The 20,006-nt window shown below is 39.6% G+C and overlaps 1 protein-coding gene across 7 annotated transcripts in view; it reads right to left on the bottom strand.

Annotated features, from left to right (window-relative positions):
• The window catches only part of WDR7 (WD repeat domain 7), a 174,695-nt gene that overhangs the window by 79,159 nt on the left and 75,530 nt on the right, over window positions 1–20,006 (bottom strand). For all 7 annotated transcript variants that reach the window (XM_067316401.1, XM_067316402.1, XM_067316403.1 and 4 more), the window contains exon 20: window positions 7,202–7,423. In XM_067316401.1, coding sequence (XP_067172502.1) covers window positions 7,202–7,423 — 222 coding nt within the window. The remainder of the gene's footprint in view (window positions 1–7,201; window positions 7,424–20,006) is intronic.

The raw sequence follows: 20,006 nt of genomic DNA, 5'->3' as shown, positions 1-20,006 counted from the left end.
TACTCCATAACCCAAAACAGAACGCCAAATTTCTAACTTTCAAATCCATCGGCAAATCCTTCTGAAATTCCTACCAGTAAACTTATGAAAATGGAAAAGCATGTCTGTACGGGATTTCTAACATACTCCTTGTACAGGGAAGAATTGCTCTGGGACTGAAACTCTCACACAGCAAAAGAGAATTATTCTACGATTTGGGGTATGAATGAATTAACTATTTTAAAATTTTATAATACATCTCTAAAGGATTTTATATTCAGAACCAAAATTAACTCTAATCACTCTTGTATCTATTTCTCAGTGGGAAACAAACATCCACTCAGGATGGTGAACACTGTGAAAACAACCGTATGTTTGCAAAACACTTCTCCAGATGCAGAAAGCCTGCTGAAAAATGCTATTTCCTCTCAAAGCTCCTCTTGAAGAGTTTTAGGTATAAGGGAAGTACAGAACCACATCTTCAGGGTGAATGAAGTGTTTTAATTGAACTGCTTCTTATTAGGTTAATATACTTCTGCACCTGGAATCAAGACAGACTGGAGGAGCTAACTCAGGAAAAACCCTCAGATAATAAGGATAGCAAAGAGCTGGAACAGATTTCCCAGGAAGATTACGGAGTCCCCCTCATTTGGGAGTCCCCCTCATTTGAGGGTTTAAGAGGAGGGCAAAAACTGGGGCAGGGAAATGAACCAGATGATCTTGTGAGGCCCCTTCTAACCTAGTTTCTCCAGCTTTATGAATTTTGCCAAATTTGACAGATTTCCCTGGAAGAGGACAGAACAGACACACCTCTGACACAAAAGCTACTTCCTCAATGTCAGATCCCTGCTTTAAACATTGATGGGCTGAATTTCCAAAGTTATTAAAATTATAATTGCTTTGAAAAATAAATCTTATTTTCTTCATGCGAAGCTAATGATGTAATTGTTTTCGCTGAAAGTTCCCAGAGACGTAGCTAAACGGTGTAAAGGTTTCTGCTCAAGGTGCAGAGCGTTTACAAATGCGGCCCCGTGCTGGAAAAGCTGTCTTAATAGTAGCGGTATGACCCCACATAATCATGCAGACATATATATTTCTATTTCTGTCCAGAATTTCCACTTGCTTCCTCTCCTGGCCTGCGGCTAACAGGCAGGCCAGCTGCCATGAATTTGGGAAATGATAATTAAAAAGAGAAAAATGGTTTCATGCGAGTTAGGAACCTTATTGTTGGCCAGCTTCCTTGAACCAACCCCCTCCAAAAACTGGAGCGGCTGCCATGTAGCCTGTAGTACTCTCTCTGGAAGGAAGTATGTACATGTAGCCTGCAAAAACAATATAAATAACTCGATGCCTTGAACATGTCGTCGCATATGACACTGACTGAGTTAAAGGGCAAAACGCTTATCATTAATAACTATATTGATGGCAGATGCTTTGAAAAATATACTGCATTTACAATGGAATCAAGTATTTTCATATTCAGGACAGAACGGTCATTCAGATTTATCAGGCCATTAACTTTATAAACACAGCATTAACTGCAGTTTAAGTGTGATGTGGTGCATCCGTAATCAGAAATTCTTTGGGTGGCATTTTATAATTAAATATCTCATGAACTATTTGTAAGGTCAACAGAGATTAATGTGAGATGTCAGGCAAGGTCATGGTGTGAATTTCTGGAGAATTTCATCTTCTCAAAAAGACATTATCACAATTATTATTTTCTTAAATACAGTAAATCACAATGTGTACAGCTTATGCAGCTAAAAACCTACATTATAATGCTAATGGCATAAATAAATAAATAATTTTGGTAACTTATTTTGAATTAGAGAGGAAATACAGCGGGCTTTCGCTGCATACCATTCTTCTCATTACTTTGTGTAACTCGCAGCATATAATTTCAGTGCAAGATAAGAAAATACATAGATTAAAAAGGCATCACATCTGAATAAAGTCACGGTAAAGGGGAATGAAAGAATCATCAGAAATGCTGTTTCTGGGAATGCTGTCCCACAGGTGGGCAACGGCACTTTGCTCTAGCAGCTTTCCAACCTAGCCTAGGCACAGCTTAGCAGTTTGCACGGAACGGAAGCTGTATGTCGTGAGTGGTTCAAAGGCAGGCAGGCCTCTTCTAGTTGGAAGATAGCCCTACAGCACCAGGCTTCCATCAGTATTTATGACATGCTATAGCACTGAGAAATAAAAAGAAATACAACCTGAAATGGAAGAGAACCAGCAATTTCTTTATCTAAGCTTCTGTTGCTTCATAGCATCGTTTATGTCCTACAGCCAGCTTTCAGAAAGTACACCACACCTTATCAACTGCTCAACTCTTTAAGGGCCAAGAAATATTTTCTGTCATTGAAAGACAGAGCAAAAACCTGTATGTATTTTAGAATGGTGCCTGTAAGTCATAATAAGACAAAGAAAAAACTTAAGTTCCAGTGCATACTAATAATGTTGCTTTTGCACATTCAAAGAATTGTTCCATTTCTGACCAACTGTTCCATTTTCGAAGTAATTCCTACTGCAGTATTACACATGTGGAGCAAGATTAGAATGGACTTTTAAGAAGTATGATTATACACAGAAAAAACATCCCCCAAACAGCATTTTCTGGTAAGCAATTACTTCCTTTTCCAGTGAGTCTTTGCATTCTCTCCCTTTGGGAAGCGCCTTGCTATTGCACAACCCATGCATAGGTGAACTAAGGAGTCATGATTACACCAGGATTAGAGAACAGACCTCCAAAAGCAAACATCGGTCTGTGGCATTATGCTGACACCCTTCCACTTCATGACTATCCAAAAACCCCACCCTTGCTCTAGATGCTTTAGATGCTTATGGTGAAAATGCCACAGAATGAAGCTGTTTGTAACACCAAAGCTCTGGCAGAACTGACACATTGCTACATGGACATGGCCAAGTTTACAAGCTAATTAATCCAAGTGGAAGATGAGTTCATCTTGCAAACATTTCCAAAGACTATCCCAATCTTCCCCACCTCAAAGAGTATCACTTAAAAATGCTTCAGGCCTAGCCAAACACAAATCCAAAGACATTTAATACTTCTTAAATCCTTAAGATGAGTTCTGTAAGAATGGCATGCTAGAAAAAAAGTGGAGTTTAATTATTTTATTTACTGTCAGTGTATGTATGGATAGCTTCACACACATTTGGCTGACAGGATGCAGAATTCTGTTTCTGACAAAAATGAATCATTACCCAATCCAGCTCACTTGCCCTACCTCTCCTTTCTTAAATTAAAGACAGGCACTGTCACAGCCACCACACATGCACAGATCGATGCTGCCCTCCCCAAGTTCGTTAATGCTCTCTGCCCCCAGCCTCGCCTCCTCTCAAATCACCTACCACTAATGCAATTTTTAACTTCCTCTTTCAGCCTTGCTAAGTTTCTTAAAATACGCAAACATGCCCGGAACTGAAGAAATGAACATTATTGTTATGATCAAATTTTCCAATTCAACATCCTCTACTTGAGCAAAACATCTGAGAATATACTAACCCCTCACCTCTATGAAAATGTAGCATTGTACTTTGGCTTCAGAGTAGATTACACCAGAAAGACAGCAATATTGACTTTAATCAACATTCTTATTGCCAGGGTCATAGGTAAAATATGATGATGAAGATCCTTCTTCATCCCTTGACACAAACACAGATGAGAGTATTGCTAATACCACCATCAACCAAAAATATAACCCAGCACCTCCTGTATGTTTTTCTCCAACTAATCTTTATTTCTTGAGGGTTGCAATGGCCCCTTCATTTGAAGAATTCTCATATGAGTGATCCATTCACGTCACCTCCAGCCTGGTTTACTTCAATTTACTTCAAAGGGAAGACAGGGAAGAGGCTCTCACTAGCAAACGATAAAGCACCTGCCTTCCACAACCCAGACCATCACGGGCAAAACCGCTCTGCTCTTCCTCTGGCCCTTGGTCCATTTCAAATATTACTTTACGGTCTTTGATCTAAATTTTCAATGATTTAGTGTGTCAAGCTTCATCCACATTAAAGACTGAAATTCAACCTATCAGTCAGCCAGACAGTTGTGAACTGTTTCTAAGATTATGATTAATAAGAGTTCTAAGTTGAAGCTTATAATTCTGCTAAGCCTAAAAATAACAAAAATGACATGCAAATAGATAAAGAAAGAACACTGCTTCTAACAGCAGGTAACACCACCAGCTACCTCAAATCAGACCTGTATAAAGTGTGGGAACACTAAAGACAAGGCATTCTTGATTGAAATGATCTGGTGGCTTTTTCAGAGAAGATCAGGCAGTCTCAGTGCTCAACAGCCTTTGGAGCTGAAGCACAGAGGAAGCTGACCGGCGTGTAGAGTACGGCACTGAAAGGCAGGAGAGCACGATGATGATCTCTGTCACATCTTCTTATTTTAGGAAACTCTAAAGACAAATAAAGCCTGCTTCGCCCCTGTGCCCAAATATCACTCTGAAAAGTAAGAAGCCTGACTCAGCCTCACACCATAACGGAAAAACGGGGAAGAACCCGTTTTGTCCAACCTAAGTAAAACACTCCGTTGGGCCGACTCATGCCGAGACACAGGAAAGTCTGTTCTTCTCCACTGTTCTCTCTCCTGCGAACAACAGATGTTGTTTGAAGAGAAAAATAGCTTAATAACTTAAATTGAGCAATTATGCAGAGCGCACTAGAGAAAAAATAAAGAAAAAAGTAACCTCCCAATGCCATAACCAGTAAAAAAAGAAATAAAACATGTAACTATTTAAAGCAGAGTTCCCTATATTTGCAAAAAATCGTTAAAGGAGAGAAGGAAGCAGGGAACTGCAAGACTTTAAATTTCAGTTCTGCGAAGGGCTGACAGAGTAGTCTTATTTTCTAAAGCACAGGAATGGAGCTACAAATGAGGTATATGAAGATGTCAGTTGAAAAGAAAAAAAGACAGATTTTCTCAGAAATACAACTAGCTTCTGAACTGCTGCACAGCTACCCTACGCTTCCCCACTGCACGTTTTTCAGATTTGTGCGCCTTGCCAAGTGCACGTGCTCTTTGAACCGGCCTTTCCTTTGCCTTTCAAAAATCGGTGTGGTGCCTTTCCCACTTTGCGGAATATCGCGGTTACGCCTACACCAGTGGCTTAAGCAGTGCCACGTAATGCTTGCGAGCTCCTGAACATGGCCCTTCGCGGTTCGTTACAACGATTGCTAGCACAGTGCTGTTCTGGGCCAACTAACGCTCTCCCGCGCAATTCCCGGGCATCGCTCGGGGCTGGTATGGGCAGTTCACACATCACCACCTTGTTTTGGAGACTAAGTGAATTTAACAGCGTAGATGCAAACCATTCCATGCCAGCAGGCCTTGATTGAAGGGAATGCTCTAAAGCATGTTTAATGTATTAGTACAGTAGTAAAACTATGTCTATTTACCATTATTCGTATGGTATTATATTACCATGTAACTAAAAGGGCAGCATTTCTCCTGCATTTCATTAAAACAAAAATATAAAATCTATCATTATGAAACTGATTATCTGCATATTTCACTGGAAAAAGAAGTTGGAGTAAAAAAATGGACTAGAAAAGAAATTAGAATGGGTTTTGTACCTTTTCTGAACAGAACTTTCTGTAACCTGATATTCCAGCAAATATTGTCACTTACAGTAACAATATTCTCTGGAATAAAAAACAAGCAGAAACATAAGAAATGAAAACAATACCAAATATGTCCTCCTCAGTCATGCGACGATAGACGAGACCTTCAAGATTTCTTTTGCCAAATACACAGAACGCTGCGTCATGAGACAATTAGTGCTCGTCCAAACCATTTTTAGGCTGATGCACTGCAACAGTGCAGTTTGGACATGATAATCAACAGCTCATTATAACCAGGATCCCAAATGCAAGGACAGTTTCTTTGCATTGTAGATGACTGCAGCCTCAGGTGTAACCCCTAGGACGGCTAAAGTATTGGCAAGCTTAGCAAGTGCATTTTCACCTTCTCTTACCATTACTACCTGTCCTCCTCTTGTAATAGGTTTGAGCAGAGACAGTACATGGGTTTTCAATTATTTGTTTCTTCACTTTTCCTCAAAGGCACTTGGGCATCTGGTGGAGACTAAACTAGTGCAGGATGAGAAATCCGTTGCTATGAAATGATCTAATAACTACCTATTGTTAATCATCTTTAAAGATGGTTGACATTTTTTCAAGCAATACTGGCAATGAGTCTGTAGGGTTTCAGAGTCATTTTATAGAGGGGACAAAGGGGACTTTCACCAGACTCCACATAAAAGAAACGAGTATCGGCCTGCTCAGGAACATGCCCAAAATAGCTATAGGAACACAGTGCACTGTGGCTGCCTTTGCTCCTATCAGATTTGCAATATTAACTTCAAATAGTTAATCTAAGGCATAAATATGTAACCATCTTAATATTAAGATCACGATTACTGTCCATACTAAAGATAATTACATCTTTACTAATTCTGGATATGTTACCTGAACGTAAAGTTTTATTACACAGTACATCATGAATCCCACCATTTTTCCATTATATTTGTTTTTTTACATTAGGCATCTTGCACATTTTTTTTGCATAGCCACATATGCTTTTGTGCAGCCTATTGATCCGCATTGCCAAAAGTACGCCAGGTGAAGTAAACATACCTGCCAGTGCTTCAGGTACAGAGGAATTAAGAGCACCTCCATTAAGAGCAAGAGCTCTCACATGATGAAAATGAAGATTAATCAATGGAAGAGGCAGGACTAAGGTTAAGGTCTATCTCCCTCTTTCTACTAACCCAAAGAATGTTTTCAGGAGGAAAAAAAAAAAGAATAGTTACATAAATGCAGCCTTAGACGCAAGCATTTTAAGCGTAACTGGAAAGAGAATAAATGATGTTAGTATTTCAGCAGTAAATATTTTAATGGTTCTCTTGAAGGGGTAGGTTCCTCCCTCTCAACAGTACCACTGCAAATCTCACTATCTAGTCCCAGACCCAATTCTGCTCAGCTAGCTGTATCAGTGCTAATTTCTTGGCAACTTCTTATTATGGTGTTGCTTATCTGCATGTTCAAAATTTCTTCTCTTGATCTTGTTCTCTGAAAGGAAACTATTAATAAACAGGTTTGTACTGAAACATAAGGAAAAGATAAAGCTATAACATAATTAAAACAAAACAGAACAAGGGAAAACAGTACCCAGGATACTTACATGTATGCCTTGCCAAGGAATAATTTGATCCACCACTGGTCAAACCAAATCCCTCGGGAATTTGACTAGAACTGCGTGGCCGAGTCAGAAGTTTGGGAGGTTCAATTTCAGCTCCAAATTCTGCTCCAATGACTCCAAGCAAAACAATGGCGGTAGCTTGCTTCCTTCTCTCTTCATACGATGTAGATATTTTCTTCATTTGTGGGAGACCAGACAGACAACCTAAAGTGAAAAAGAAGAAATATGAGGAAAATCCAAAGCAGAGCTGTTTATTAATACTCCAGATAAAATTGTCCTTTCCTGAGAAGAGAGACGCAGCGGACTCCATTCAGCTTGGAGCGTCTTCAGCACTGTTCACGGCCCTCACCAGCATTTGCAGCTGCTTGATCTGATCCCACTCTACTTCTCCAAACCTACAGTGCATGACCAACATCTAAACACCACCCACTGTAACGTCTGTCTTCAGTGACCCCCACCCATCAAAAACTGTCAAGATGTCCCAGGAAAATAAACCATCAGAAAACTGTTCTAACTTCAGAGTTTTATTCTTCATTTGGAAGAAAATCCATAGAATTCTGTATTTAAATTAATTTTGATAAATGATTAAATATTTAATCTATTTCTGAAAGGTGATTCATAGTTTGCTTCTTGCTTATTTTAAATCTGAGTAACAAGCTAAGCCAAAGAAGTAATCAGTTATTTTTTTTACAAGATGAATGTTTTACAAATATATTTGTATTACATAAGAGCACACTTTCATTTTAGTGATTGTCATCATATTCCAGTTTTTATTAATTTTAACATAACAGCATGTCATTAAACTGAATTAGTATTTTTGTACACTATTATGTTACATATGATATTTTTAAAAACCTCACTGTATTATGAATGTTAAATGAAACTATTAGTTTTAAGTCATTAGTCTAACATAGCCCAGGGATTCTTAGTTTCACTAAGCAGATGATGCTTTTTTGGAGTCAAGAGACAAAATCTTAGAAGAAATTTACTGGAATGAAAACACGGTATTCATTTACTCCGACAACCGCTGCTCCCTTTTATTTATAACACTAATTCACAGCACACTAGCAAATGCACTACCATATATTCTACAAAAACAATGAAGCCTTAATCCTCCTTACAGCGCTCTGCTGCTAAGTCTTGGTTGGGAAGTTAGAAGGCACCACCCGGCATTAAACGAGACTTATGGAGCTCGCGGGTGGACGGGGTGCGGATTAGCTCTTCCGGCGACACGCGCGCCGCACGAGACGACGCGAAACGTTCCCTACGGCAAAACTAACCACGTCCCAGAACACGCAGCAGCCGGCTCTCCCAGCGCGGGCAGCATCGCTGTTGCTGCGGCAGCGACCTGCCAGCCAAAGGAGAGGAAAAAGCCCTAAAAGCTCAACAATGGTAGGAGAAGGGGGAAAAAAGAAAAAAGAAAAAAAAAAAAGAAAATAAAAAAATCAATAGTAACCGCCTTCCCAGGAAGAGGGATGAAAATGGACTGCAAGGGACGCAGCGCCGTTCGGGAGCTTTAACTGTTCAGCAACCGCTCATCGGCTCCTCTTGCCCCGCACGGCCGTGGCCGAGGGGAGGCAGGGGTGCGAGGCTGCCGCCGGAGCTCCCGCGCGCCCCGGAGCAAGATGAATTGGCGCAAACTCCCGATCCGAGATTGTTTTATACCGTTTAATTTAGTTTCTTCGCCTGCTTGGGTGAGCACAGCTCCGGTTATGGATTTCCACTCTAATGCAGGGCAGCAGGCGGGAGCCGGCACGGCGGCGGCTGATCGATAGGCGAGTGCCGACCCTGGCCCCGGCGCCGCGCGGGCACGGCCGGAAAGGGCGCCTGCCAGAGCCCACCGCAACTCGCGCCTCCAAACCGGAGAGCGGGCAGCCACGCTCGTGCGCCCGCCTTCGAAGCACGAGCGGAGAGCTACGCTTAGCCGGGATGCTTCCTGCCGGCGAGCCGGCAGCCGGGCGGCGGAGGCCGAAAGGCGCTAGCGTCCGCGGCGGTGCTTTCCGCCATCCCATTTGTCTCAGGAAAATCTGGTATTTTCTCACAGCGACGGGCCTCCGTTTAATCACGCTAAAGGGTGACACGGAGATCCATTTTCTTGACAGGACGGTTGATCACCCTATCACAGTAAGAAAATTAATAACCTCAAATAGCTCTGTGCGGAAAACACAAGCTACGCCGGTGAAAGGACAAAAGCGCTCTACGTTTTTCGGTGTAAAATAACATACTTCCTGTACAGCACAACAGCAGAGAAATCCGTCATTTCCATGTATTTACTCGGCTGGACTTTTTTTTCTTTTTCTTTTCTTTTCTTTTTTTTTTTTTTGGAGAAAATGAGCATATTACAATCTTACGAAATATAAGATTTTTTGAAAATTGAACATAACCGCACGGGGGAAACAGCCTCAGAGATTTCACAAAGTGACTAAGCATATTTATAAACCATTTAAAATAGAGGTAAAACATTTCAGAAGTTTAAATTGTTTAAAAGGCTGTCAGATATTGATTACTTCATTTAAAAAGCAGTCAGAGAGTGCAGCCATGAGGTCAGGATAAATTTAACAGTTTGAAGCACTTTACTAAATAACACTAAAGACCATGTTAATTGGCTTTGCACAGTTCTTGGGTAAAATTAATTTTATCCTAGCTTACAATAAAAGGATTAAAAGACAAATTAAGTTCTTCAGGTTTAACTGGAATAGGAATCGATGGATTTGAATTAAGGCTGAAGGCGGTTTTATGAGAGATGGACTACTACCAGATACTTTATATCTGCTATTAGGCACATACTGATGGTACTCTGTTATTGTATTAGGTATTAAAACCTTCCAGAAGTAGGTGCTAGACCAATTTATTACCATCAGAAGACGTGCTGCTCCCTTAGCAGGTTGTGAGCACAGAAGGGTTGCTGCCTCTCGCCCTCCGGGGCCACCAGGACGGCTTCCAGCATGCTCCACCGCACGGCTGGGGCTGGGAAAGACGCTCACTCGCTGCTGTGAACTACAGCGAACTGCAGTTAACTACAAAGCTGCAATTAGGGCAAATAATTTAAACGCAAACGCAATCGCTGAGATTTAGCCACAACGTCCAGTGCGCATAAAATCCTTTAAAGTGAAAGGCCTCGAGAAGGTCTTGCGCCAGCCCCGTTTCCAGGCCGTGCACTCTACTGCTGGAGAGGGGATTCTCATCCGAATTGATACGTAACGCAGATGCACACTGCCAGGCGTGCCGCAGGCCTGCCGGCTTCCTCAGGGCTTAGCTCATTACAAGATTGATAGGCATATACACGCACATATATATATGTAGCATAAAAAAAAGACAGGGGTGGAAAAATAAGACTTTCACCTTAGTGGGCAGAAATACAAGGACCTAAATGAATGACATTATTTGCCCAAGGCTACAGACGTACCGTGCATCAAATGAGGACGAGAACCCAGACCTCGCATCTGAACCTGGTACTTTCAGGATGCAAAGAAAACCCAAGCACACAAGTCCTCTTGATTTTCATCAACTTTCACAGCACTGAATATAGCAGTTCAGAGTCAGGAGTCACTATCTATAGACAAGAACTTGCAAAACGAACTCCATGGAAAGCACTGGAGCTTTTCCTTCCTGCTTGCCAGCTGCCTACCTCCGCGTTTCTTTTGCTTATTTATAACAGGGGAGGGGGCTGCAAGTGAGCGTGTGGGGGGGAAGGATTTCTCTCCATCTCACTCTTTTTTCTTTTTTTTTTTTCCCCAGTCCTGCTGAAAAAGTATAGTTAGCCAAATTCAGAAAATCCTCAGAGTCCTTGCATCAGATGCCAGAGACAAACATACACCAAAATGTGGCAATGGCAGATGCTATATTATGAGCGACAACCCCTGCGAGTGTTTAGATTTGAAACTGTAAGAGTTTCTTTGCAAGATCTGGAACATTATAAAAGAAGGTGTAATAGCTATGAGGCGGAAATGTGATTTTGTTTCTATTCGTGTGGGCACAAAATAAATTATGCAACTGCATGATATTTTCCTGTCAGTAATTTTAAGCATTTCTTAAATAATTGTTTCTTTAAATAATACCATTTTCTTAAAGAAATTTACATAATGCTCTCCTAGTGACCTAAAAAACGGCATTGCAAAAAAATTTAAAACAGGCATCATATATGTAAAAATGTATCATATATGTTCAAATGCACTATATGTGTACCTATAAAAGATACCTCTTCAGCTTTAATTGTTCAGGATTCTTAAAATACAAAGCCACCCTACTGCTCTTCCTAAATTTCTAGTTTTTAAAATCATATACAGAAAAATAATTTTAACAATTTTAGTGTTCTGGAAGCTTACAAAGAAGTAATAGTTACAATAAAATCAGAACTGAGAAATACTATAAAGAAATAATAACAAAGTGATTATGTGAAAAATGTAGGAAGACTGAGAAAATAATCCATTTTATCTAACCTTATGAAAACTGTTGTTACTCATTACTAGACTCACATTATTTAAAATATTTTGAGTGCTTGCAAGACTAACTATTCCTATATAAATAGCTCCCTCCACTGGCTAAGCAGGGACAAGTCCTCCACACAGCCACCACATTAACATCTGAAAAGGGTGGAGGGTTATTTTGAAATGGAAAAAATTACAAAAGTGCATTATGACCCCTGCTGGTCCAAAAATACCCTGGCTGCACGTGAGCACACGTGTGTGCAATACTGAAAAGTCATTTGATACAGACAATATGATCGAGTTCTTTAAAGCTTGCTCTTACATCTTACTAAAAAAAAAAAAAAAAGTGACTACATAGCATCTCCCCGAAGCTTGGGTTAGTCTGCATTAAATACATTGGTGTGACAGGCAGGCGCTTCATTTTCTAACCCCTTCCGCCCCCCAAATCCACCCTGTTCAGTCACAAAAGTGTTTTTTGTTAAACACGCTGCCTGGTAATGCAAACTGACTCTTAAGTATTATTTGCACTTAGTAGTAGGGCCTAAGCACAGTATATGTGACAAAATTTGGTCGGATAAGACGAAAGAGAGCCCGTATTCAGGGCGCTGAATCTCCCCACCAGCTGTGCCCAGCCTCCGCCTGGAAGCGGAGCTCGCTGTCCGGAAGCGCAAACACTGCCGGGGACGGACACGCCGCCTCCCCGAGGGGCTTCGTCCACCCGCGGCCAAGACGTGCGGCACCTTTCCATGCCGCGTCTCCTTAGCTCCTCACTCCCTGCATGAGCTCTGAACGCTTATCTTTTAGTATAACGCTTAATAGTACAGAAAGACCTCTTCTGATGAAATACCGTACACCAGACAAATTGTGAACGGGCAGTCAGCCGGGGCGAATATATCATCGTGTGCTGCCAAGTGCACGGCAAAGCTAAAGCTGTTTATTAAGATTTAAATTATGCACCCATTCCCCTACCACTTAAAAGAAAAAGGCAAATATATAAAAGTTTTTCCCTTGGACCAATTTATTTCTTTTTTCAGTCTTTTGTTCACTGATGGGTAAAAAAAAATCTGCAAAGATGGAAAATTCATGCATTGCAGAAGTGGTGATCTTTATCTCTTTTAATCTGGAGCAATCCCAGTCTTTAACGTATTTATGAGATTTACAGGAGCGTAAGACAAAACGGAGAATCACATATCTGATGTGCTCACATATTTTGCAAAACTAATTATCTTTTTCTCTCCCTTACCTTAAAAATTAGTTTCGAGCCTGACTGCCATCATGACAGTCAATATACAAGTCAGCTGAGTGCAACGCAGAAACCTGGCAATTCAGTGGCAAGCCAGAGCAGAGACTATCTGTGATTGTTTTTCCTGAAATCCAGTATTTATTTTCTACCCTCATTAAGCATTTTTGGCATTTTCATTTTGTTGCTTTCACAGTTCTTCTAAATTAGGCTGACCTAGGAAGTACACACGAGATGTAGAACTGAACATGATTTCATTAATAGGTAACTCATTTTGTAATCAATCTTTTTATCATTCTAATAATTGGGACATGAACTATGAAAATTTTAAAAAAAGACAATGCAGCATTATTTATATAGAGTTGAAATGCACTGTTTGAATAAAATTTGCTCAAGAAAAGTGCAGGCATTTTAATGTAGCAACAGTTAGTATTTTTAAAAGAATCTTTTGCTGTGTTTTATAAAGATATCTGCTACCAAGCTATTAGACAGGGAAGGGGGCCACATAAGAATAAACCAGTACGTTTTATGAAAATTTCCTGTACATTTCTATTCTTCTCAGTGACAAGGTATGCCCATTTTAAAGAGAGATATGTACATTATTTAGATAACAAAAGAGCACTTGACAACACGGCTTGAACATAAATTCAGGTAAGGATGAATGAAACAATCGCTCTGGAATCAAAACAAAAGTATTTCTTTTTATTTTATTTCCCCCAAAGAGTCTGCTCCCTAGCGGCATGCTTTTTTGATTTATTTAATAATAATCGCCTTGTTATATTCTTTTAGTGTCCCCAGGAAAGTATTTAAAATAATGGAGCATTGTTACTGCTGTAAAAACTGGAAGTCTTTAAACTACTTTTTTGATAAAAGGAAGTGTTTCATAGGTCATCTACGATGGACTAGTTTAATAATTTAATATCAGTATGTCAAAATAGCATGCATTATGAAAAGCAGGACATTTTCTGCTTTGCTTTTTAATAGCATATTCCCTCTGCGATGCCAGTAATATGGTTCTAGGCAGGCAGTCAGGGGCAGCAACTTAGACAGAGAAGAATGTTAAAAACTGTCATGGTGAATAACATTACACCATTACAGAATAATATTTTTAGAAAACACTTTTGCAGCCACCAAAATACTTTCAAAAATGGAACAGAAAATTCATCTTCATTAAATCTTTCATTTAAGAGGCTGTATCTCAAAACAGAGTTCTGACCCCATCAACCAAATCTGATCAGATATCCTAAGAAATCAGGAGCCACACGTAAATAGCTATAGTTTATCCATACGGTGTGTTACAAAATATACACTACTGAAAACCTGCAAGGTATTTGCTAATTAAAGAAGGCAGTATTCAAGATAAAATAAGGCAGTATTCAAGATAAAATCTGTCAGCGATCTGTTAGCCTATACTCAAATATCGGGGAGCAGCTATGCGCAGCCTTAAGGGTTAAGACACTGATTTTCTCCTGCATAGGTGGTGCTATCCTAAGCCAATAGTGTGCTTAAACCCGCACCGATGAAATCGATACCGCACTGTTCTACTCAAGGTGAGACCAAATAAACCTGTCGGAAGCTTTGAGAAATAGGCTGTGCAGGACACTTTGAGTGCTAAGTGCCTCTCAGTCCAGAGACCTGTCATTAAATAATCATTAGCCATCACTCATTCCTCCTAAAAAGCTTAACGTCTGAATTTGTTCAGCATCCGCTAAGCATTAGCGCGGACTACTGGGTGTTCATCAGCACTTAGGGGTGTTTATACCATTCTTTAACAACGTACGTCCCCGTTACAGCACACCTGGAAACGACACGGCTTCGCTGCAGGGACGACGTACACGTGACTTGGAGGCTGCCGCGGCTGCTAAGCCGGATTCACCCAGAAGGCGTGCCCGAAAAAATTTATACAGAAGCACTTAAACTGCTCTACTTTACCTTGTAAGCAAATAAAAGAATAATTAGTAGCACAGTTTATGGGTATTTACTTATACACTTAGGATTTACCAAAAATGTTTCATGCCTTATCCCAGTTGGAAATGCTGAACAGCATTGCCTAAATCAGAGTGCTTCAAATATTCCCATTAAAGCTAGCAATAGATGATATTTTAATAACTACTTCCATACAGCTATAGGTTTTTATTAGGTCTCGCTGCAACGTTTTTGCCGGAGGAAGCACTGATGAGCGCCAACTGTTCCTTCGTAATGCGGCTACATTAAACCAGTAACAAACCGATCCCACCTGCGAGACTGCAAATACTGAAGCTGCTGCTGTCAGCCTCCTTCTGTCCCTAACAAACTAACATAACAGAGGAAAAAAAACATTTAATAGTTATTGAATGCCCAACAGCAAGTAAAGCAGTAATAAATTTCATTGTTGGTATATACAGGCATACGTTAATCTATTTTCTATTAGCATTAAACTTTCCTTTTCTCACCAAAGTTTTGAGAGCCGTGTGCTGCGAACGCCTTTCAACATCCTGCATGCAGGTTAGCTGCGCGCCTCAGCGTGCCGTCATCTCACCAAGAAGCTTGACTAAGTTCTCATCACCTTAAAATAATTTAATTCTGTTGAAAGCCATTTGGCTTAAAGTATTTACAACCTGGGAGTAAATTTTATCAAAGCAGCATTTGATTGTTTCATAACACATACAAAAATCATAGTAAGACTTAAGTTATAAAAGTATTAATTGTACTCTGACCTTGTAGTTTCAATTTTTATATGCAGTTTTGTGCTGTAATTTCCAAAAATATGTATTTTTATCACTGTCTTTATTAATGAGTCATAAATAAAAATATTTTAAATGTTTATATTGTCAAAATTTTGATCATAATCATTTTAATTTACTAATAATACGGAAAGTTTTGATGTATTCAGTTAGTGCTTTAAATAAAAGCAAAGCATATTCAATACAAATATGAACTATCCTCCTCCACCCGAACAGCAGAGAATCCATTTTGTCTCAGGCTGTTTTTCATTGCTCTTAGCTTGGTGAGAAGAATCATCATCCTCACCCATTTTATGTCCCTACCCATTCAATACAGTGAAACATTCTGTCGTAAAAGGCATGTTACAGCAGCGAAGCAAACTCCAGGAAACGGCAGCGCATCGTAAGCAGCGGGGCTGCAGAAGGCGCCTCCGGATGCAGCAAAGCCCGTTTCCTACGGGATGCCAGCACCCTGATGACAACTGTGCAGCCACGGCTACCTACCAGCTGGGTAAGCATACGGCAACGCGCAGGATTTAAATAACTCTACCATTAAATCACACACAGTCATAATTCCATCATGCAAACCAAATATTACAAAATAGTGAAAGATCAGATCATTAATATTCCTATTAGGAGCAATTAGTTTGCACATAACTAAAAGCCAGAAAAAAGTAAACAAGGTTTTTTTTTCAAAAGCTTTTAATAAGCTGCTTATAAGAATCAATTAAAAAAAAATCATTCTCAAGTTTCAGATGTCTCTGGACATAGGTAAAGCTTTGATAAAAGCACTACAAATCTGGACTTTACATTCTGAAGCATGATTACTATTTTACTGAAAGGAACGCAAGAGTAATGAACTATGTTAAATCACAGTCATTTTGAAACTGAATTGCAACTTTTCCTGATGCCTTATGAAAAGATGTTGTTCCCATCAGAAATCAATAAAGTGGAAAAAATTAGATAGCTGTGATTTGCCCAGAAATTAGTAAGAAATAGAGCAGTATCAGAATCTATGTCCTGTATCTTTTATATACTAAGATTTGACTTTCACATGAACAGAAGTTTAAATAGAGTAGAAAACACGTAAGGTGCCATTAATATTATTCTGACATATCTATCATGTCATGTCTGACAATTTAAAGTAATTTGCTTTTAAAATATTTCTGATTTTAATTGATTAAAATACATTCCTACTGCCTAAAGACATTGAATTTGAAGTGATTCTATACATCTTTGAGATCATTCTGTTACAAGAAAAAAAAAAAAAAAAACTCGCAAGTATTTATTTGCAGGCACTTCTATGGTGTTTCACATCACTGTTAGCACTGGGCAGGGTGGGGGGAAAAATTCAATTGCAAAGCACCAAAGCTGCACTTTAAATAAACTGTGACAGAAGAACGACATGTAGTGCTGAGCATCTCCTCTACAAAACAACAAAGCTTATATAAATGTACACAAATTTGGGGAAAAAGGAGAGCAATTAGCAGCATAGCAGAGAAAGATGATTGAGACCAAGTATTGGATTTCATTAGGAATTTTTTCCCAGCATAACACAATTGAAGCATTTAGGGATGCATTTTTCAGCCTTCTTTCAGAACCTTAATATACATATATATGCTTTGAACACCTGGTATTACCTGTTATGACAAAGTAGGTAAATAAACGTATTTCAGATCTTCCCCTGCACCCTATGGATAGAATAGGATTCCCCTGATTACTACAAAAAAACTATTTTAATATTTGTATGTTGCTTGTTTAGCAATATATTGTCGTCTTTAAAATTCATACAATTTTATTCAGACTGTGGTAGACTCTACCTTCGATCGGATCAGTTTAATCAAACAGTGAAACCAACATCACCTACTTCTCATTTTCTGATTTATTATTATCTTTTCTCATTTTTTGTAGTACAGACTGCAAGAGGAAAAATAAAGCTCTGACCCGCAGGTGCTCGTACCGTTGGTGGGAAGACAAGCCAGGAGGTGAAGGCAGCGGGATCGCGGGGCGACGAGGCCCCGGCAGCGCCGCGGCAAGAGCGGGGCACCAGCCGCCGTCTTCGGCACGCGCAATTTACCCACGGCGGCTTTCTCGGCAGCGCTGGGGCTGAATACTGAACACGCTCTATTTGGCTTTCAGTCAATTAAGCTTTAAGCTGTCAGCAAACAAGACTTTTAAGTTAATTTTGAATCACCACAAATCAAGTTGAAGGTTGCGAAAGGGCGCGCTCACATGCCGGCATGAAAAAAGGCACTTTAATTGCCTCTGAATAGCTATTATGTGCTGCAATTGGCCTATTGAATCTTAGATGATCTATTTATTTATCAAAGTGCAAAGACTGGTAAAAGAGTGAAAAGTACGAACTCTAGTCTTTTACTCTATTGCATAAGTAGGTAAAATTAAATTTTTTGGTATAAAAAAGCGCTCTTGAAACTATAATCTTTTTAAAAAGTTCAATATGGTTCACATTGTATTTTATTTTTGAATTACAGCTATCCAAAGTAGAGCTATCTGAAATGCAAAAACAAGTCATTTCCAATATTAAAAGGTATGGCTATTTATATATATTTTAAACTTATGTCAGGTTTTTCATGCATGATATAGATAGCTGGTGCTTTAAATTACTACTTCAAAAACTTATCTGACCATATAGAAGGGTACAGAAAAATGCTGTAAAACACTACAAAACCAGCTGCTATAAAAACATATGCTACAAGAAACTGCTATAAATTTTGTATCAGACCTCTGTCTTTATGAAAAATAGTTTTGTTTAGAAAAAAATGAGATCAGACAGTGCCAACAGTAATAATTCTTCATTGCTTTAAAAGTCCTTTCAGCAATCCACTTACAAAAGCTTCACCACAGACTAAGAAAATAGTATTTTTAAAATGTAGAAATATATCTAATTTTAAGAAGAAATTCTCTTTAACTTTGCTGTGATTAATCATATGCTTAAAGTATACAAATAACCGCATTTATGGAAAGGGCCCTGATTTTTTCTTAGCACAGTACATATATTTGTATCAAATAGAAAAGTCTAGTATTAATACAAGTAAATTGACACAATTTCTCTTTATGTAATTAATCCAACCAGCTGCAATTCTTCATTTGTAAAATGATGCAAGATGTTGACGAGGCTTTCTCATTCCTTTAAATCCCTACTTATACAGCACGACAGCTTGGGGAAATTCACATCCTGTATTTTATATACGTGAAGGACAATTCAGGATTCCAACTTTCTAGAGGTACTGGAAAGAGGTAGGGAAAGAAATTCAGAACACCTAAGTCGGAAGCTTAAAGTCATATAGATGTGACTAAGCCCCTTGGTACCTTTTGTTTATCATTTTAAAGGTCAGCCTGGTAACTTCTACAGCTTTTGTTTTTTTTATTGCGCCTATCACCCTCTGGGAAGATCCGCAGTCTGAAATTGCTGTAAACTTACAGCTCCCTCCTTCGCTTAATATTGACCCTCAAAGTTATGTTCTTCCCATCACCAGATCCTGTAAAACATGCATAGAGAGGGGTAGTTTGCAAATAAGAAGAGAAGAGCCATGCATAGCTAAAATACACTTTTGAAAACATTGTAGAGAAGTAGAGAGAAAGATCTACCAGTGATGGAAAAAGTACGCGAGCATGCGAAAAGTCTACAGTACTCGGAGAGACTGCACGTAAGGAAATGACATGGGCAAGACATCTCTCCTTTCATATCCACGTTCAACCAAGATTTCTGCTGTACCAACGGAAGGATGTGACTAGTTGCAGAAGAGCAATGTGCTGGTGAACCAAAGCTATCTTCGCAGGGACTCTCACGTTGGGAGCTGACTAGGAAAAGAGGGCTTTAAAAACCAAACTCACCAGGGACACAGGCATGGCTTCCTTAGGAGCAGACAGTAATGCTTATCACACAAAGTGCATGTCATGCAAGAAAGTCCAGTCAGAACTTAAGAGAAACAAAGCAAAGAAACGGAGCAAAATGAGGATGAAGATGAAGACAGAGGCCAGGAGAATTTTCCGGAGAGAGAACAAGAGCTTCCACATAGCACTTGGATTCACATGAGAAAGATGAGTCTTCAGGTGAGTGAGATGCAACAGCTACTCACTATGGCCAGGCCACTTTTACAAGTCTTCCTCCTCCTCTGCCTTTCCAGTCTCCTCTGTCCCCAAGGGCATCACATGTATGGGGGTAAACAGATGAGGAAAAGCGTGTGATCCACACACAGGAGCAAAAAACCCTGAACCATAATGTCACCCTGTTCCCTGCCTCCCTTCCCCCAGGCTGCAGACTACCAGGCTTTCAGACTGGATGCCTAAAGGATGCTCTTTCAAACCTTTAGTCCTTGTCCTTTTGGAATGTGGAATACATCAACTTATTTCCTAAATAGACTAGGAAGAGACCCCAGATGCATGCACGAAGAAGA

The sequence above is a fragment of the Apteryx mantelli genome, chromosome Z, assembly GCF_036417845.1.
Source record: "Apteryx mantelli isolate bAptMan1 chromosome Z, bAptMan1.hap1, whole genome shotgun sequence".
Lineage (NCBI taxonomy): Eukaryota > Metazoa > Chordata > Aves > Apterygiformes > Apterygidae > Apteryx > Apteryx mantelli.
The sequence above is the reverse complement of the archived record's forward strand: the minus strand, read 5'-3'. Positions and strand labels throughout refer to the sequence as shown.